General features: G+C 34.7%; 1 protein-coding gene across 1 annotated transcript; it reads left to right on the plus strand.

Moving 5' to 3' along the window:
• The first annotated feature begins 636 nt into the window (after positions 1 to 636).
• Positions 637 to 21324, plus strand: LOC128186137 (uncharacterized). Its single transcript, XM_052855877.1, has 13 exons — positions 637 to 761; positions 4169 to 4283; positions 4902 to 4968; positions 6028 to 6176; positions 6805 to 6880; positions 7136 to 7414; positions 7695 to 7889; positions 8424 to 8512; positions 8843 to 8983; positions 10114 to 11713; positions 16531 to 16644; positions 19633 to 19870; positions 20120 to 21324. Exons 1-13 carry the CDS (start codon positions 668 to 670, stop codon positions 20578 to 20580), a joined length of 3618 nt encoding a protein of 1205 aa, XP_052711837.1. The 5' UTR covers positions 637 to 667; the 3' UTR covers positions 20581 to 21324.
• Positions 21325 to 22736: the final 1412 nt, after the last annotated feature.

A 22736-nucleotide genomic window follows, 5' to 3' on the forward strand; every position in this document is an offset into this window, starting at 1 on the left:
GGAATGTAGATTACACTCTACTGACTCTGGATTAGAAAATAAAATCAGATAAGCCAAAAAATACTGAGAAAAAAAAGAAAATATGTCTTCTATTTTACTTGGATCAAAGAAATTCATGCCTTTTACTTTTTACTTATTATTTCGTTACAGGATATAGAAGAAATCAAAAAGATTAATTGTTCCACAGAAGACTTAATAAAGTAAGCGTTACCAGTATTGTTGTATTCTGAAAAATCTCACCGAAAATGAGCACTGTAACACACAATTTTGTTTAACGTAAATAGATTAAATCGAACATGGTTTTAATCTTGTAAACTAATCTTGTTTTACTCGGACAAAAACCCAGCCAGTGGAATTTTATTAACTTCAGACATACAAGGCCTATTTTTTAATTTTTCTCGCTCATGTTATGTATTTTCGTATTCTGTATAGATAATAAGTATAGGTAATAAACCAGCGAAAAATGAATTGTGGAATTGCTTCAATACTTACTTTAAGACCTTGATTAACACTTGAAGTTTCTTCATTTGAACATGTACTTATCGAAAATAATTTAAGTGATAAATACAGAAAAATGCACTTATATTTATTACGCAAAAATTATTGGTGAAAGAATTTTCTCAATTTTCATAATTCAGGCGCCAAACAAAACTCAAAATTAATCAATATGACTTCGAACAGCCATTCTACGATGGATGATTTGGAAAGTGAAGATAACACCACAGCAAACCCAAATGAGCAAGATTTGGCCAATTGTGAAGGTGAAAATGCAAATCTTAATAGGCAAGGGGGAGCTGCCAAAAAGAAAAAGCAACTGATAATGAAAGCGGTTATCTACATGTATATTATAGCTTCCGCATTTGTTCTGATTGGTTGCATTCATTGAACTTTGGTCGGCGTGGTCAGGTTTTTGTACTTAAGCTTGGTGTTATCAATTTTGTTTGTTTCCAATACATCTATCCGTGCAGTTAATAATAATTTTATCTCGCCCCGGTGGCAATTGTAAAATATGTACTTCTAATGCAATAATGAAATCTGTTTTGCGAAATACGTTTAAGTTAAAAGCAGAGATAGTGGCAAAGAGAGAGAAAACATGTAAAATGAAATGATTAAACGGATAAAGTTAGGCAAGGAAACACGTACATGTGAAGCGGGCAGCTTACTAATGTATTTTTGGTTAGAGTTATTCCCCTTTGATTTATTGATTTTTGATGATTTAATTAATGTTCCTAATAATGACGAATGAGTTTGCTTATTATTTTTATACAATAATAAATATTTAATGTAAATAAGTTGTAATGTATAAGTATTTTTTGGATTAGGTTGGATTAGTTTGTTTATTTTTGATTTCCTGTTTTAAGATACCACGAATTATTTTAGGCCGGCACATATATAGGGACAGTGTCACATGCGTAAAGAAAGCGACTGTTTGGGGTTAAACTTGAACAGGTACGGCTAGATTGAGTGTGTGGACTTCCCTGCTCTATCTAATCTTCGTGAGTTCTAACCTACGCGGGGGTGTTAAGGAAGCATATGGCCAATCTGCCGTCTTATTTTGACTGTTGTATTCAAAATCGTGAAATTAAATAATTATTTTGAATAAGATCAAAAACTTAGTATTATCCTTTAAAATAGATGTCAGTGCAATTAAATCGGGTAGTACATCACTGCCACATTGGTGCATTATCACGTGACAACTATAAATAGCTTACGTATATTCCTTAACATAAAATGTGATAGAACAACACTACCCCGCGGTTTCCAAAATAAAATAAACATACGAAGTGAAGGCAAAAATCTCAGTTTAATCAAAACCGCTGCTAGAATCCTATGTTTTTCCTTATTAAAAAGTTATTCATCCGGTTCTCGTAAAACCTTCCCATCTTTTTTAACGTTTGCACGGAAAACGGCAAATTGCATTAAAACAACACACAACATGGGATTCTACCAGCACTTTTCAATTTAAACATTGATCAAACTAACGATACGTATAAAATTTAAAGTTCAATATACACGGGGTAGTGTTGTTCTAGTCAGATTTTTATATCGTAAACAACGACAGAGGAAAGCCTGGCCGAGAAATAAAAGCAAATTTACATACCTTTTAACGAATGATTGATAAAACTGACATCTCCCCCAGTATTCTTATGTTCAATTCTCAATAAATCACACCACAATACTTTATTAGAGTTCTTAGATTAGTTATATTTTGAATATGTTTACAATGCTTTCCGATCAAATTCACACGACATTCAGCTTTTAGTCATGACGTCATCAATGTGTAAATCTACGTAATACAAACTAATTTCTGGCAAAAATTGTCTTCAGTGTTTTTTATTTGTTTTTGGTCTACGTTTCGTTGCTTATATATTTGAATGTGTACATAATAACTAAGAATTGTGATTTCACGGAATTACATGTAACTCAGATTCCATATGCTTCCTTAACACCCCCGCGTACGATACAGAGTGTGCGGTCATCCCTGCTCTGTATCGCATCAATACAAGTGTGAGGTCATCCCTGCTTGTATTGGTGGTGGTTGCGGCGGAGCACTAGTGTGTGGTCATCCCTGCTGGTGTTCTGACCTTTCTAGCGCAAGTGTGCGGCACTCCCTGCTTGCGTTAGGTTGCGTTGTTGGCGCAAGTGTGCGGTCATCCCTGCTTGCGTTAACGTTGGTACCTGTTCAGTTGCGTAGGTGTGCGGTCATCCCTGCCTGCGTAACGTTGAGTCCCTATATATGTGCAGGAGCGGTGATTAAAGTCTGCACTTGTAAATATTGGCAGCAATCAGGGCTATCCGATTCTATCTCGGGTACGGGCCCGCGGGGGAACACAGGCAGTGACCCCCTTGCACGTTACACATGTACATCTAGCATTTTAAAACTGCATTTTAAAAATTTAACATATCATCACCTTCCTATAGAAGTAAAAAGGTGATATAAAAAGTGTTCAAAGAATTTAACGTTATTGTAATATTTGTAAAATTTTAACAAAATTGGCGATGAGTTTCATTTTATTTAGAATGTAAATCATTATGCAACTTGAAATGTCATTGACCATGCTCTGTGACCTCAATTATTCAGGATTAGATTCGAAATAATTTTTAGAAATAAACAAAATATATATTAACTTATTAAATAATTAAGATAATTCTGAGATATTATAACACCTTTGATTTCAAATTGTTTGAAACTATTGCTCAATTTTGCCTACTTTTTTAATTCATTTTATAATAATAGGACGTTTAGTAGAATAGCTATCATGGCAAAAGTCTGTATTTTTTATTGGCCCCCGTAGATACTATATTGTGTATGTTATTTCTCTCATTTGATAGCATGCATTTGTTTGTGCCTTAGAAGGTATACAATGTTACAGATGGAATGTTTAGGAAACTTTTTCTAAAACCCTTTAAGGAAGATCTACGCTGCAACTACTAGTATTTGTAATATTTTCATAAAATCATACAAGTATTCTTTCTGATATAAAGTAGAATCCTTATTGAAATAATTTCTGGACCATTTATTGATTTGGTTTTATCAAATATCAAAAAAAGGGTTTTAAAAAACTTAATCAAGAATAAAAAAAAGAAAGAAAGAAAAATACGCAACGTAAAATTTCGTAGTTTGATTTTTGGTATTAATGTTTTAAAATACATTTTTTAAAACATAATCTTACATTTAAACAATTGTAAAGAGGTGGTTAAAAAGTAGTCTTAAACAAATGTCATAATTTGTTTTATTTAAGACATCGACATTTCTAGTACAGTGTTTTTATTTTAGAGTAACAGCCTTTTTAAAACGTTCAATAATTACTATTCCATCTCTCTTTAAAAAATTGGTTTGTCTTTCATATTTACAATTAAGATTCTGATTCCCCTACTTTGTGCCACTTTGTGAAATTTATCCGGGCAGTTTTAGAAATTTGACGAAAAGATAACGAAAATTAACAAATGGATGGAAATTAACAGACAGGCTGTAAGATGGAGGGATGATAAAATAGGTTATCCGAAAAGCTCATTCGATTTGAATGTATGATACCATTGCAAGTTGAACACTTTAACAACTTAAAGCTACAAATTGAAAATGTGTTTTCTGTTTCTGTGTGTAAATCTTCCTATATCTCAGTCTTTGCAATTTGAGTAATATGAATTGAAATTTGCGTTCTTTCAGACAACAATGTAAAGTCGAATCCTTTAAACATGGATTGTTGCAACAGTGCGTCCACAATCAAAAGCTTTTTTAACAGACGAACCACAGTGTTTTTTCTTGGTGCAATTGCAGGATGGTAAGAATCAAACACAAGTATATATTGATATATAAAAATCCTTGTTCTGCATATGGCAGTTTAGTTCACTTTAACATCTAATTATATATGAATAGCTAGTGCAGTTCAGTTTTGCAAAGCCTTGACGAGGATAATGCTCGGGGAAATAAACAAGCAAAAGCTATACATTCGTTACGAAACTTTTTTGACTGTGTCCAAGAATTTCTTGCTCCTTAAAGTTTCACAGAAAATAGGGGCGCCTAACATGTTAATAAACAATCAACAAACGTATTTCTTTCCTTCAAACATGCATGGATTGTATGCTAAGGTGTATTCAGCTTCACATAATTGTCAGGTTAAGCAATTAAGTCATTTTCAGGGGAAAAGAACTATACATTGAACTATAATTATTTTGGTTTATTTTGTATTTAATTTTTTCAATTTTCACTTGTTGCATCGGGATAAACTACGGCAGGCAGTTTGTTATTTTACTAAAATGATACATTTGCATCAGGTGTGTTAAATAATATGCTGCGCTTGCCCCCAATGGTTACCAATATGATTATTCAAAGTATGATGTTTCATATATAATAAACATGAATGTTTAATTTAATAAAAATACTTTTTCCATTTTAACAGCGTTTTTACTCTTATCGTCGGAAAAACAGCTATGTACTATCTTGCGGCGGTGGCAGTTGTATATCTGGTAAGATCTTGCATTGGTATGTCTTCTTGTACAGGTTCTTTAAAATGATATAATATAACAAGAGAAAAGCTGTCAAAGTGACAGCAAACCAGGTTTTCTTTGTGTGTGAACAAAATCCATATTCCATTCGTCAACCCTGAATTGATGAACACTACCTTCCAGAGAATAAGAGTGCAACATTTTTGCCCAAAAATAAATAGCTGGTATTTTTTTCAACAATTACCAGAAATCAATATCCCAGCAATTTATCTGATATAAGTACAAGTGATCTGCAAAAGATCAGCTTCCTATCTTGAAAACTGTAGGAGGAGTTATCCGTACAATAGGGGTACTCTATATGCAATATTCTGCGAGAAAATGACTGAATTTAACAGCCGCGATTATTTTTTATAAACTATCAGAAATCAAAATCCTAGCAACATGCACACTTCCGGTATAGGTAAAATGATCTGCAAAAGAACAACTTCTTATCTTAAAAACTGTAGGAGGAGTTATCTGTACAATAGGCATACTCTATATGCGATATTTTGTCAAAAAATGAAGAGCTGGTATTGTTTCATTAAACCACAGAAATCAAAATCCTAGCAATATGCACACCTCTTATATATGTACAATTGATCTGCAAAAGAACAACTTTTTATCTTGAAAATTGGAGGAAGAGATATCCGTACAATAGGGTACCCTATATGCAATATTCTGCAAGAAAATGAATAAGTTCCACAGCTGGTATTTTCTTTATAAATTTTTAGAAGTCAATATCCTAGCAATATGGACATCTCTAATACATGTTCAATTTCTCTAAAAAAAAAACAACTTTCTATCTTGAAAACTGTAGGAGAGGTTATTCGTACAATAGGGGTACCCTATATGCAATATTTTTAAGTTCAACAGCTGGTATTTTTTTCATAAATTATCCGAAATTTAATTAAACAAAATCAATTTTAGACGAATAAGCTATCACCTCTAACGCAAAAATAAATAATTTTTATAAGTGATTTTGAAATTTAAAGCTTCATTTTGATTTGTGATAAAAAAAAGAAGTTACTTTTGGTATTACAGGTGGCTCTTCTTTTGGCCAGTGGCTCTGACAACGAATTTGGGGTCTTTGAAAGGATCAAATCAACAATTTTGTCAACACTTTTTGACAGGATATGGAACTTTTTTGCATTTTCACTCGGTATTCTTGTTCTTGGCGGCTTTGTTTTATGGTAAGATTTGTCAAGCATTAATCAGTGAAAGAAACTTAATCGACAACATGTACCACGACGTTTACTTTACTTTACTTTACTAGGAATATTAAAAAAACAAAACTAACATTGTGAGTGCACTCTCAAAGTGCATGTTTTAGTTAAAATATTTTGGTAGTACATTTTCGAAATAAAACGTAAATGCTGTCGTTAACGATGTGATGGGTTAAACAATTTAAGGACTGAACACTTTGACGTTGCGCATTCCGTCCGTAGCAAAACTAAGCTTGTCTTTACTCATTTTTTTCCTCCAAAAAATAAAGTAGTTTTCAATTTTTGGGTAATTTTTTACAAAGTGTTTTGAACAAAACATAGTTGTATCATAAAATTATCATAACGTTTGGACAATCCTCCTACTCCAACTTCAACTTGATTTATCATATGTAGAGTAACAACCGAACGAAAAGCAGTAAAATCAAAATGAAATTCAAAGATATAAAGGTGGTCATCAGAATAAAATACATAAAGCTTTCAACATTGTTATAAAATAGAGAATCTCTTTTTTTTTTATCTCAGGGTGAAGGATTTATATTGTAAAAACCAAATCATACAAAGGTATCTTTATGTTGAAAAAAAAATACCATTTTAGGGGACCCCTTTCGATGCCTTTATTCATCGGGAAATCATTTCTGTTCTACTTCTCATCGTTGGCGGTTGCATTTCTGGTAAGCAATTGCATTGTGTGTTGGTAAACATGTACAATGTACATGTATTTTGTAAAAAAAAAATCATTCCAAGTTTGGAAAATCATTGATTTTATTTAATTCTTAAGAACTTTTTATATTTTTTGGTAAAAAAGTAACTTTTATTTTTATTATTATCTTCTTGTAATTTTGACGTTTAAACCTAAACTAAACTAAAGACATTTTATTTTAGATTGATCAATTTTATTTTGTTGTTTTACCTTTGCACCTTATCAGGGCATGGCAGCTATGAAAATAGTAGGACAGAGAGGTGAAGAGGAAATTAACATAGACAGTGTCCCTCCTCCATCCCCCGAGCTTGTCCCTCCCCCAGCCCCCGAGCTTCTGTCGCCGAACGATGCGATGCCGGATGACAGACAACAGGAAGGGTATAGTCAGTTTGCTAGTTCCCAGGACCAGGCCTCGCAAAAACTTAAATCAGGGAGGGAAACCGTACACATGCCTCCACCCGAAAAGGCTGTACTCGCTAACGCTACTCTCAGTAAACCTATTCAGGTAACAAGTGTATGAATTCATCATATCTTTGTAATTAAATCATAAATGTCACAATCCGTCTTAGCAAATAAATGTTAGCTCATAACATGTTGTCAATGTTACAATATGGTGCATGTAAATCTTATCAAACCACATATGTTACTTTTAATTTTTTTCCTAAATTAATTGTAGTAATATTTTATTATAATATATGATATTTATTTACAACTTACGCTTTAATTAACATAAATAGAATGTAATATACTAAAAGTAATTTATTCCCTGTTCTTCAATATATCAGGTTGAAATGCGTTCTGTTGGACAGCAACCCCCATCTGCACCATCAACATTTGAGCTGGTTCCCGTCAGAACTGAGCAGAAAAAATCACTACCCACATATGTAGTGGCTCCCCCGTCTAGCCATGGTAACCTGAAACTTAGTCTGGACCAGGTTGACCGTCAGATTCTACATTCTATTGAGGACCACGCTATACAGGTGCATAAAGTATTCAATCAGAACTACATGTAGCCCTGTATATACAGTTTGTTGGTGTAGTACTCTTTAAATAGTACATGTATCGTATTTCGTGTAATTGTGCATTTTTGTGTGACTAAATTATGTTTTCAATTAAGGTGATTGGAATCTGCAATCGAAAGTGTATTGTAAAGTATTTGTAACACATTTCTCATACTTCATTATACAGTATATTTACATTTAGTGTTTCCTCTGATGTTTGCATTGGAAATCTGCTACGGTTATTTTTTTTGAATACACCTAGCTAATTCATGCGCCATTAACATGAATATAAACGTCATCAGGGATTTCGAGTATATCTAATTTGTAGGAATAAATAAAACATTCAATCTCACATAACCAATATTTATTCTGTATGAAACGGTATCGCCTAATATTGCAGAAAAGGCACAGTTCTTGAAGAATACTACTTTTTATCTGTTATATTTCATAGTCATGGTGATTGTTGGTCTATTTCTCATGTTTTAGTAAAATCTAGTTATCTTTTTCTTTAAGGTTTCAAAAAGTGAGCATCCAAGCTTCAGAGAATTGGTTTGGGATTTGATTTTCTCAAAACACATTTCCAATGAATTAGAGAAAGTGATGTAAGCTCTCAGTAAATACATTAGGTTATGACATTTTCTTTACATAGACATAAGCATATTTATATCACCCTGAGTTTGTGTTATAGGTTTAATGAATTTTGTTAGAAACTCTTTGAATGATATTAATATAATTAAGTTTTGTGTTAAAACAACAACCATATGATATGATCATGATCTGTTATCTTTGAAAATTGCAATTTGTTACTTCTGAATTTTCTTAAAGGCATAGATTCAATATTTATCATGAAAACCATGTATGGTGATCAGTTTTACCATATACTACAATGTAATTAACGTGTTTTTATATGTACCTTAAATTGATAATTTCAGAGCAATCTTTAGATGGCTAGCTACCAAGAATTTAAAAGAAATGATATTTGACAAGGTTGAGAAAGGAAGTCCTGAGGAAGTTCTTTTAGGTCTCAAAGAGGGGAAAACCACATACGCTAAAGTGTTTGACATGATGTGCAAGTAAGTACATGTTCAAGAATTCCCTTTGGGTCTTGTGTTTAAAGAAAAAAATTACACACTTTTTGAAGGAGAATCATATAGGGAGAATTAATAGCTACAAGTATAGAATTATACGAGTATAAACTGAAGTTGACTGTTAATGAAACAAAAGTGGTTTAAGCTAAAATGACATGTGGTGATAACGAACAATGTTTGAAATCAAAAGTCCGAAGGAAAAACCCCCAGAGCAAACACTGACCTCTAAAAATAATTACATGTAGGATCAGGTGCCATGGAGGTGTGAACATCCTCCGTTGACCGGGCACGTCCACCTTCCATTTTCAAATCAACAATTCTAATTGATTCTGCCCATCTGATATGATTGTGAGTGATCAAACTCCAGAAACAGGGTAAAACTCGAAATAAATAAGGGATAGTTTCAAACAATTAGAAATAAAACGTTTATTTCTAAGAATTATTTAAATTTAAATCCTGAAAAATAATGTCACAGTGCACGATCAAAATGTGTGTTATAACAATTAACCATATAATATCGAAAATAATATCTCTATATTGGGCTTAAAACCAAATAATATTTAAACTTCAAATTAAGTATTGTTCTATGTGCCAACTAATGACGGAATATATTGTTTTATTAAACAGATAAACAGTAACTAAAGGCATATAGTCCCTTTTTAAAATTGACTAAAAACGTTAGCGTCTCCTGACGTCACGACACAAAGAAAAGTACAAAAGTATGGATTTTACTTCTGAGAAAAGCTAATATAAACTGTGAAAATGCTAAATGGTGCAAATAATAATTAAAAAAATTATTTGCACATTTGTATTTTACTGTAATAAATTCTGTGTTCTGTGGGGGTGGTGTAATTGTATTTTGAACACCAAACGGTCCGAAAAAGAATGTACTATCTGAGTGTAAATATTTGTTAAAAGAATAATTAACCTCATCTAAAGTTCAGGGTTTCCATAACTGTAAACTAAGAGACACACATTAAAAAAAAAGAATAACAAACTTATAATTCTCGAAATATGTGAGCAAATAAGATGTTAAGTAGAGAATATATGTGCTAGTAAGCTATTTTTGTCTTCTTGTGTCAAAAAAGTTAATCAATTTGTTTTTATGCTTTTAGTTATGCGGGATTACATTCCAGAATTATTAGCGGGTATTGTAAAGGGGTCGACTACAATCCTGGTATGAAGTTCAATCCCGACACAGACCAGCACTCCTGGAACGCAGTCTACATCAACGGAACTTGGGGTCATGTGGATGCTAACTGGGGCGCCAGGGGGGTCATAAAAAAACTTAGAAAACTCCACTACCGGCTAGATGAGTATTACTTTCTTCCAGATCCCCATCATTTTATCTGCGACCACTTTCCTAATGACCAACAGTGGCAGTTGTTAGAAAGGCCCATAACGTTGGATGAATTCGAGAACATGCCACACATTAAACCCGAGTTCTTTACGTATGGGCTAGAGATTGTGAGCCACCAGTCTGTGATAATTTATGGACAATATGAAGTATATGTTCGTCTCAGATATCCTTCCCATGAACATAAGTTGGATTTCGACTTCATTTTGCAGTTTGAGAGTGGCGAGGAGGAGAAGTATAAAGGAACAAAACTGAACCGCTATGGCATGCAGGAGAGTGTTGATGGAATTGCTTCCTTCAGATTTCGCCTCCCAATAAAGGAATCATACATTCTTTCCATATGTGTTAAGGAATATAAACCAGAGAACATAGTTAGTTTGCACGAAGTTTGCGAGTATAAGATTGTCCAGGAAGAAGTATCGATCACCGAACTACACCCCTTCCCACCTTGTACATACCTGAACTGGGGACCTAGCTCCTATTTCTACATATATGGTCTGACCACCAACCAACAGACTGCCCAGATCTCGACTAGGGATGGAAAAGCAGAGCTACAGATTATAATACCAAAACAGATGCAATTCATGACTAAATTAAAGCACAATGATCGAAACGATGCCGACTTAGAGGGTTATGCTATTCACTGGATTGTGGGAAACACTGTTTATTTCAACATCACTGCTCCTAGTTGTGGTGAATACGGACTAGAAATTCATGCTAATAACCCAGCAACCGACGGCTCAACTCTGCATCAAGTGGCACAATATTTAGTGGAGTGTAGCGAAGACGTAGAGCCCGTTTCTTTACCAAAACTGTATGCTGGGTATCTTGGAGCTAAACCTAAATTCAATGATTATGGTCTGAACACATTAAGTCACCACATACCTGTAATTTACCTCGAAGCTAATACTGTCAAAATTCAAGTCTCGGTCGCCCAAGACATAAGAGTTGATGCCGACTTGATAGAAGTGGAATCGGACCGAAAGTTGCCGGAATTCGTCTTTACCCAGACCAAGGATTCAGTGGTCAGCTTCATCGTAAACTGTCCATCCATAGGGTTCTACAAACTACAGCTGTACGCCATCCCAGTCCACGACCCAAGCAAACAGCTACCGGGGGTCTACAACTACCTTATCAACTGTCAGAGAAAGACCGAGAACGTCTATCCTTTTCCCATGCAATACACCAAGTGGAAGGAAGGCTGCTATCTGTGGGAACCACTTGTCGTTCACAAGGAGATAGGGAAACCCACAGTTAACTTCCACCTTAAAATCCCCAAGGCTGAAGATGTCGCCGTAGTGGTGAATCAGGAGTGGACCCACCTTAAATCATCGACGCCGGAAATTTGGCAAGGGGAGGTAAATCTGGCGCCTTATTATGGGGAAGCGGTCAAATTCACTGTGAATGCTAATTTCGGAGGAGACAAAACTAGTTATCCAACATTGCTGGAGTATTCAATTTAAATATTCACGATAGATGTTTACATAAATGTAAAAATATTTTTGAGCACATAAATATGGAAACAAATTCTCTTTCTTTAGCAAACGTAATTAGTGCATTCATCTGCTTTGTTTATTTCTCAATGTAAGACAATTATTATTCTAAGTAGTACCAAAAAGCGATGTTTTGAATTTGTCATTTAAGTAAATTGATATTCTCAAATAATTCTGTATCATTCCTTGTTCAAATTCTGATTCCATGGACTAACTACAAAGTTTTATCAGTGAGCTTAAAACAGCATTGCATGTGATTTTTGCTGAAGCCATTGTATATGAAATATGGTACATTACATATATTTGTATCTCTTAATTAATTATTGACGTTAAATTTCTGTTTCCTTGATAAAATGAAGCTGTTTTGCTATATTTCAACACACAAAAACTAAATGCTTTATTTTTAATGTATGTTTTTGTTTAGCATATACTTTTATTCATATATTACCAGAATAAACCTAGTATTTGATATGTTACGTACATATAAAACGAAATGAGAAATTAATCTGTATTGACCAGAGGACAAAATCCTCTGCATTAAATGATTATTTTTTTGTGTTTTGCCCCCTGTGCTCAGTTACCTGTCGGTACCAATCTTCTTGATTTCCAACCTTAAATGGATGCCTATGTTTCAACCCTGGACCATGACATCCTCCAGATGGTAAGGTTTGCAGTTGGGGCCAATCAACTACTCGATTGGTCCCGACATCCAGCTCACATCATCGCTTCCGTGTCAATTCCAGCTTAATACCTCTTTTCTTTATCTCCTAGTTTTGTTATTGTTGTCTTGCACGCGCTTCCTGAAAGTCATTCATGTGAGCAGCTTCCACAACGATATGTGCTTGGAACCCTCTGCAACAGACCTCTACAGGAAACAGCCAAATGCATCATCCTCTATCCTTGCTGATTGCCATGAGATCTTCATACTTTTTTTATCATGTGCCGCCTCACATCTTTCTTCCCATGGCACGATCAGTTAAATTGCGACAAGCAGTCTTCGACCAACTGCTTTACAGTGTGTATGGTCCTACATTTGTAGGTTAGTTTCCACGATGTTAGGATAAACTAACTTTCTATCTAGGTCCACTGTGAGTCCTAGTCATGCCCTATGACGAGCAATGATGTACTGTATGTTTTTTATTTTACGTGAGTACTTAATTTCGCGATCCCGCTGTTTTGTATTAAAATGCGAGAATATAAAATCTATAATGCGGAACTTTTGTCCTAATCTTTTACATGTATAACTCTCAATTCTCAGAAAAAAGCGAGATTTTAAAATCCGCGAGCGGTACTTTTCACGATTTTATTTCCTCGCGTTTTATTAGGATCTGCATTATATCTTGTCTTTTTGGGTCAACTGTTGATTTACAGAGTCCCACAAATCAGATCTGTCTTTGCCTCGTGTCTGACAGTTGCTTCCTTTTCCTCTCCATTTCCAGCACATCAGCCAACTCCTAAAGTACATTGTCATGTCTCCATTTATACCCCCCCCCCCCCCGACAGCGTCTGGACATCCTGATAGATGATCTTCCTATGTGCGCCAACTTCAGCCAACAAACTACCTAAAATATGACTGCACAATACCAAGTCTACCTTTGACCCTTGACCTCATGCATATGATTGATTGAATAAGGGTAATCTACTGCATACGGGCACCCTTTAAAATGTTGTCTGATAAAATCTCACAATTGCACTTTTAAATCAGAAAAAAGTATGTGTACACATTAAATCAGGATTCAATGAGGCTTTTAATGCTACAAAACATTCTGGCAGGCGATCTTTATCGTCAAATGACAAGGTTACACATTAAATAATGTTCTTGACTAAGAAGAAATTTGGTATTCCAGGGACGTAATATTTGATTATACTTATCATAAGCTGTCATAAAGACAATTCAAATCAAAATTTCATTTGAGAATAAAGTTTTATTTTACTAGTATTCTAAAATGACATTTTATTCATTTTGGATTCACAATCTGAAATTTATTCATCAAATTTATTAGAAATTTATTTCAAAGCTTTTCCCTCATTAGCTTCGTCTACAGTTCAGCATAGATATACACACCATATGCATGAATGCGTAAAATAAACCTTATTATATAAATAGTGCCTGGGAGTGTAACAGTTGAAATTGACACTCCGAGAAAACCATCACAGAATTTGCGTATAAATAAGGTAAATCAGTCCAAAACTAGCGCACGTTTTTCTGCGCAATAAATATACAATTTTTTCCATGGGTGGCCCTGTAGCTCCCAGGTCCTCCATCCGAATTTTTTCAGACCGGGAGCTTCAGATCTGCTGCTAGGATAGGTGAAGCGTCCGGATATCTGAAATATGTCTATTGTTGTCATGAATGATAATGTATTTGTATACAGTGGCTCCCAGTGTTAATACTAGTTTTTTTTGCCTTTCATACAATATAGCAACACATGCTAGAGTTGTCTGTTGATATGAATGTTTGAGATATAAAGAACTCTGTTTTATTTTATTATTTTGTCATGAAATATTAATCGGACAATAATGATAACCGAATCTAGCTAAATTCTTTGTGTCCAAGTGTGGTATGTGTGTGATACACTGTTGTTCGCAATTTTCCAATTTTTGAAAGTGATTTGGGAAGTCAGTGTGTTTATACAAGCTACTCATGAGGGTCTCGCACGTAAAAATGTTTGAAACTTAATTGACAGGGGTAATCTTTTGTACTGAGTAGGGTATCATCAAACTTTACCGTCCGGTTAAATGAAGCAAGATTAGTAGTAAATCAGTGTTTTGTGGTATAAACGAATGTCCGGATCCGGAAAGCGGAATTCCGGATAAATGAGACAAAATAACGTATCAAAAAGATCTGTTCCCAAAAAAAATCGTCCGTAAACTGAAGCGTCCGGTTATCTGGCGTCCGGATATCTGAGGCCGCACTGTATAAACAAAAACTAAAGCCTATTTTCAGACAAATTGTGTTAATATATTACTCCTCATGCCATTAGTCTTTCATAATTCTTCTGCCTCTCGCTTTAGGAAATAAGCATACATTATGACAGTGTATCAAACAAACAACTACTTGTAGTACATCACCGGATTTAAACTGACTACAGGCAATAAAACGAAAATATAATCCATAAAACCACTTAACTCTTTACACAAAATTATAGTTTAAAGTATGCAAAATGGGATACATTACAAATGCCAATCTTTAAATAAAAGACATCCTGGCATCCATTTTAAAAATGCATGTTTGCGTACATTACATGCCATATCGATCAAGCCCAAATTACCCTCTCTGCAGAAATTCGGTATTAGCCGCCCTAATCTGCTTAATTGGGATCAGATTCATTGCCTGAGTTCCTGTCTTTTTTTGATAATTTCGATTGTGAATAACTTCAACATTGCATACTTCGATAAATGATTCGGCGACGGTCATTAATCATCACCTTTTTGTTAAAGTGGGTTTAAATTTTAACAAAACAAAACATTTTGTGACCATTAGTTTTGTTTCAGTTTGTATAAAAAGAACGTATCTTCCATTTTTTTTTCTCAAACAATTTTATTATACAGATACAAGTATAGTTATATTTGTATCGTCCGAACCTTAAAATACCTTAAATACATCGAAAAAATGATTCAGTAAGGCATTGGCAAGGCAGTATTCTTAAGTACTTTATTTAGAATGTAAAGCGGACTGAATCAGTAGTATGAGAATCAATCAATCAATCAATCATACATGTAGTCATATATTTGTATATGTTTTTATAGAACAATCACTAAAAGACATTAAAAGCCATGTATTTTATGTTTCGTCTTTATTGAACATAAATCAATTTTAACAAAACTATAATGTCAACAAAATACTTAAATAAAACTGACGCCAAAATTTCATATAACAAATTATCAATAAAAAAAATACTATTAGACTGGTATTTTTTTTTTGGCAAGTAGTGCCACAAATCGTTCATTTCATGTCAAAATAAACTTCGTTAAAGAGAAGCATTGCCTCTATAGAAGTCATGTTTTAAAAAAAGCAATTGAAACATTATAATACCAAGCTGTGTGAAATTTCAATACACTTTCTGATGCAAGCACAGTCCATGAGATATGTGTTTATTGCGTGTTAAGATAAAAGCTCTCATCAAAAGTATTTTAAAACCAAATTTCAAAATTTAAAGCTAAAAGATTTTTTTTTCAAGCCCGTCCATTACATGAAATTTTGAAGAAACATCAGATATATTACTTTCTGCGCAGTCATGCATTAATATGGTTCTACCGAATAGCAATAATTGGCTCGGAATCAATTGTAAAGACGTCGGGCATATAGCATATCCCTTTCTTTACAAGTAAATTCATAACTGAAGTATTTCAACATGAGTGTTTGGCAAATATTTCTCCTCTATTTTCTCAAGTTTGGTTATTTGGATGGTTCTTCATTTTATCAACAAGTATACTTGTTGGGAATGGATTGTGGAAATAGTATCACGAGTCACATTATTTCAGGGAGCACTAGAATTTTCAGATCTAGGGTAAGTCTCATTAACACCGAGAAAGGAATCTCTGTAGTATTTAAACAAAATCGAGTCAAATAAAAAGTATCATAATTCACGAAAAAAAAGTTTCTTTAACTGTCCGGTAATATCGGGCGAACATGCAAATGTAAAACTTGGGTTTATTATTTTAGGAAATGCATTTTGTAGATAGAGTGTGCAGCTCATTGCTTGATAACTACGGGCTGTGGAACCATTTTGTTTGACAGTAAGATCAAGTACAGACAGAAGGGTTCATGCACTCTGGTCACTGAGTCGTCGCCAGTAAGTCCGTACGTATTGGAGAGCAACTCGTCTGAGTGCTTCATGAAGAAAGCGTCTGTAGTTACAACTCAATCAACACCTACTGAAACAACAATAACACCGACAACATCTCGAACTACATTGACAAAAACGACACAGTCGACAACGACACCGACAACAACTAGTACAAATACAACAACGACACCAACAACTTCGACAACAGCTACGACTACACTGAAACCAACGACAAAAACATCGACACCGGCAACAATTAAGATTACACTGACAACAACGGCACTGGCAACAACGGCACCGACAACAATTACGACTACACTGACAACGACACCGACAACAACTACTACCACACTGACAACGACACCGACAACAACGACACCGGCAACAACAACACTGGCAACAACAACACTAACAACAACGACACCTACAACAACGACATCAACAACAACGACACCGGCAACAACGACAACGACACCGGCAACAACGACACTGACATCAACGACACTGACACAAACGACACCGGCAACAACGACATCCGCATCAATGACACTGACACCAACGACAAAGGCAACAACAATACCGGCAACGACATCAACAACAACAACGACACCGGCAACAACGACACTGACACCAACAACATCGACAACACCAACAACAACGACACAGGCAACAACAACACCAACAACAACGACACCGGCAACAACGACACTGACACCAACGACAAAGACAACAACAATGCCGGCAACAACGACACTGACATCAACGACACCGACAACAACAACACCGGCAACAACAACACCGGCAACACCAACAACAACGACACCGGCAACAACAACATCAACAACAACAACACCGGCAACAACGACAACGACACCGGCAACAACGACACTGACATCAACAACACTGACACAAACGACACCGGCAACAACGACACCTACAATAACGAGATCAACAACAACGACACCGACATCAACGAAACTGACACCAACGACAAAGGCAATAACAATGCCGGCAACAACGACACCGACATCAACGACACCGACAACAACAACACTGGCAACAACAACACTAACAACAACGACACCTACAACAACGACAACAACGACACCTGCAACAACGACACCGACATCAACAACACCGGTAACAACGACACCTGCAACAACGACACCGACAACAACAATACCGGAAACAACGACACCTGCAACAACGACACCGACAACAACGACACCGACATCAACAACACCGGCAACAACGACACCGGCAACACCGACAACGACAACATCTATCGGAGAGGTAAGTTTACTTTTGATTTTACACTGTTAATTGGCTGATATTTATTTTAGGGCTTTAAACTATTTCTTTTATTTCTACACATGTATAGTTTAGTTCTATTTATTCAGCATAAGTCTATGAGAGCAAAAGCAACAGAGTAATGAGAATTTTGCAACAAAATCGTCACAATGCATATAGCTAACGCTTTTCTGCTCTTAAACTTAGGTGTTTTTTGATATCTCCATATTGGAACTTCTTCCTGTTGATATAAGCAATAAAATTAAGCATAATTTTATAAATGTTTTCTTTCCGGAAATAGCTACCTCACAGCGTAGGTCAATGGTTTAGAGTGTTAAGTACTAATCTGTAAGTCATGAGTTTGAATCCTGATGGGGCTTTTATTATTTTTAGATTTTGTATAAAATAAATTGTTTGTCACATTTTTCAACTACGTGTAAATTAAGGTGGAATAACACGTCGTTACAAAATGACTAACCGCTGATCGAAACGACTTTTGTTTTACTAAAAGGATTTTATGGACTGAAACATGTAACTTACACCATAGCCGATTGGATAAAGTGTCCGGCTTGTGATACGTACATGTTGAGTTCGAATCCCGCAGGGGATAATGTTGTTACTTTCTGTAATAATTATTTTAGATATTCATTTTTTATCCCCAAACTGCAAATTTTTCACTTATTTGAGATTTGTAAAGTTTATTTACATGTATCATTATATCTTTCATCATCAAACAATTTTCTGTTTATTTGAGTGACTTTTTCCAGGTGTGTTATTCCACCTTAAAATACGGCCAAGCCGGCTATCTGGTTACAAATCCAAACCTCCAAAACTCGGAAATCACATTGTTTTCTGTTCATCATAATCTTCTATAGTTTGTCCGCTATCTGTTTCCTATGATGTTATAAGGCACAATGTCCATTAAATGTAAAATTTTATCGGGATTTTTAACTTTCATGATGCATCCTGCTACTTTGGCCATTTTGACCGCAATGAATGAATAACGCATGCTATGCATCGGTTTTAAACAATTTTGATTTAATTTCAATCACACTTCAGAAATAATAGCAAGGAAAATGTACACAGGTTTATTTTTAATTTCCCTAACCATTATGACCTTTATTAACCATACCCGTCTCGACGTCGGAGCAAATTTTAATATGAGGCGAAATAACGCGGTACGCTTTTGTGTCGTTTCTTTTCCAAAAAAAATTTGTACATCATTTTTTTTCATTGCAATATCGCTTAATTTACACAACACTATAAACAGTTAAAATGTTATGGTATATTATTACTTATATCATTACGCAGCGTTGTATCTTTAACGGTTGATACAACGCACAATTGTGATTTTGCAAATGGCCCAACAAATACGCTATAATATAAATACCGTTTGTTGTATTTTATTCACCGGGATTCATTTGTGCAATCCGTGATGCCTTATATTGGATCAGTTGGAAAATGAAACGATGTAAAAATCAATTTTACCCCCCAAAAGACCTGTGATGAACGGGTCTTTGAGTCTGCACCTTCCTTTTGACTGTAGAATGATATTAAACGGATTCTGGCTTGAAAAAAAGGGAATTTGATTTTGACTTGAAATAAGAAGATAACGTAGTTTTAAAAAAGTAGACATATTACACTATATGAACAAACATGTATTGGTTTTCATTAAGAATAACTTTCTTGTTTAATCAAATTCAGACCATCATTGATATAATAGACAACCTTGGCGACATGTGCAACATGAACTCTCCATACAGTAAAGCCATAGTTACTACCAATGGGGTTCATCTCTATGACGACGCCGCGTCACTGACCACTGGGGCATGTAGGAATATGACGAATGCAGAGTTGTTCCAAGGATTCGCCTCCCTCCCTGATAAAAGCACGTGGACAGCTCTGCTTACCCACACCAATACTTATATTGACCTATTTACAGGTATACTATTTCGTTCAACTGCAGCAGCTGGCGAAACGTTAACTAGTTTTTACATGCAACTAAACCAATGCTTTCACAATCAAATACCATTTAATGTATTTTGAGATTCCCTTACATCTATCTATCTATCTATCTATCTATCTATCTATCTATCTATCTATCTATCTATCTATCTATCTATCTATCTATCTATCTATCTATCTATCTATCTATCTATCTATCTATCTATCATAGTTCTACATCTTTCAGATGCTGGTCAAGTTTATCGATGGAGTAATAAAAAGGGAGATCTTGTCCCAGTATCAGGGTATCCCAAAACCAAACAGGCTTACATCGCAGATGCCGTTTATTACACTCCTACAAACATCTTTAGCGGTGCCCATTGGTCGGTTTACACACAAATCACCGGCAGCATGACCTTGTACTTCTTTGACGCGTCCACTGGCACAATATATTACCACAACAACCAGCAACCTTATGAAGGCAGTTTCCCTATCAGCGACACGACAAACGTGGATAACAATGAGAAGCCATTAAACCTGTGGTACAATCTACCCAGCAACGTGGTGGGCGTTACCGGACAAGGAAACACAAATCGTTTTATCGTCGTTGACGTTAACCTTAATGTGTATTTCTACGATATAAAAGACCCAGATAACGTCAACACTTCTCCGCCTGTGTGTTCCCTGCAGGGACAGTTACGGTTTTGATTGGGTTTATAGATGTACTTTATTAAGTGAGTATGATGGTCGGGGCCATTTTATGACTGTATTGATCTCCTTTAGAAGAAGAGCTCTGTATAACAATACAGGATAATACTCAAAATTTAAAGCTTAAGTTCGTGGGGTTTTTTCCTTTACTAAATAATACTTTATATCTTTAAAATAGATCATTTCGAATAATTAAAAGTAGATTTGAAAGGTAATTTGTAGACCACCCAGGCTCCTTAAGGTTTTCCAAGAGCTTTAATTTAATCTAAACAAAGAATAATTGGTTTTATGCATTCATACTTTATTAACATTCTTTAATATTCATTGTGCATGTACATATCATATTAAGCGTGGGTGCTAGACCTTCTGAAATTTTGATTTTATGTATCACTATGAATCAAAACAACATTCACAATACCAAACCAGACACCATTCATATCAGTTGATGCTTGCAAAAAGTCCATTCATTCGTGTCTGTGAATTCTTTAAAGTGAGTGTAATAATATCTATAGAGAACGTTTTTCATGAAAGATCATAGACGCACCAAAAATTCAATTAAAAATCTATACCACCATTGTATTATTTTAAGCAAGCATCCGCATACATTAGCCTGATAGACTTGATTGTTTGCTATTTTATATCCCGGCGTTTATATCCATTAATACGTGTTTGTGAATAATTCTTTAAAGCAAGTGTAATAATGACTATATTGAACTGTGTGGTTTTTTATAAACAAAAGATGATAGATGCATCAAATCTAATATTTTGAGTACATAGCCATGTAGTTTACAGAATAGGCAACGCGGATCCCCAATTTACCGCGCACCCCCGGCCCAGATTGCAACGCGGTTTAATAAGGACTGGTGTCGGGTAAAACCGCGTACAAAATGTATATCGCTGTAGAGCAAGTCAACAACGCCGCGGTTTTGACGATCAATTACAGATAACAAAAGTATCGAACTGAAACGCGAGTTATAGTATATCCGGGGTTTTTTTTCGCGTGTCACAAATTTGCAAAATCGGGGAAAATCTGTAACATTCTATATTTGCATTAGTCATTTTTCGCCTAAAAAAGTTTCTTAAAGAAAAAAATGCAGGATATAATTTCTGCTTATTCAATTATTTGCGATTTAAAATATATCGCGAAAAGAGCGAAAATTATATAATCGCGAAAATTACCGCATATATGGTATCTCCCTCGACTAAAAATAATTGAAAGCTACAAGTATTCGTGTATTGTATCATATAAGGAACCATCTAAAATAACATATGATATTTTTTCAATTGTTTAATTCATTGCGTATTCATTTTCAGTTTGACATCAGAGTTAAGTTGATAATTAAATTGACAATATATAGCATCCATTTGTAATATTTTAAACAATTGATCATGCAGTTTACATGTACTTCTGTAGAATCTTAAAATCACAAATACCACTGAATTGTTTTTTGTCTTGGTGTGAGCTAGACGTATTTCTGTAAAATTCTTTGTTGAGTCTGAATTGACTTCATCCTAAGGTATTTTCATGACCATCGCTTTGGAACACTGAGAAAATTCGACTTCCCCCGGAACCTAGCGATATTCATTATACACTAATCACTCATACTGGCATCAATGCAAGTTAATTTTGTTGATATAACCTGTCTTCCGGGGAGAACATACAACCGTATATCCGTTAAATTTCGCGATGGTCTTATTTTTGTTTTTTTCTTCGCGGTATTGTTTGCTATAAGAAAACAAATTTTATTTCTTTATTACAATGTAACTTTCTCTGAGTCTAGTTAATCTTTCTTTTCGCCAGAAAAACTACAGGGTGTCCCGGAATATCTGATACCATTTGAAATTCGTATAAATAAAATAATATTTGGCCAAAACTTGTAAATTGTGACTCAAATAAAAAGTAAAATATATATTTTTTTTTAGAAAACTAAATTGGGAGGAAAACGTGCTTTCATTAAAATTATTATGTCATAAGGTTACATCATATATTTTTGGTTTCATTGAATTTTAATCAAGACCAATCAGACAAAAGAGAGGCTCTCTCCGTTTTAAAACTGTATTTAATTTATCAAACACAGACTCCAGTTATAGTTATACAAATTATAAAAAAAAATTAATATCCTGGGAAAAAGCGATCAACTCAACAAGCAACAGAT

Source organism: Crassostrea angulata, chromosome 5, assembly GCF_025612915.1.
Source record: "Crassostrea angulata isolate pt1a10 chromosome 5, ASM2561291v2, whole genome shotgun sequence".
Classification (NCBI taxonomy): Eukaryota; Metazoa; Mollusca; class Bivalvia; order Ostreida; family Ostreidae; genus Magallana; species Magallana angulata.

Excerpts from the sequence above, each read along its gene's own strand:
- LOC128186137 (XM_052855877.1), top strand. The coding sequence starts at position 668 with ATGACTTCGAACAGCCATTCTACGATGGATGATTTGGAAAGTGAAGAT. Across the intron at positions 8,984-10,113 it reads GTGTTTGACATGATGTGCAA|TTATGCGGGATTACATTCCA; the intron begins GTAAGTACATGT and ends TTATGCTTTTAG. Across the intron at positions 16,645-19,632 it reads TGGTCACTGAGTCGTCGCCA|ACCATCATTGATATAATAGA; the intron begins GTAAGTCCGTAC and ends AATCAAATTCAG.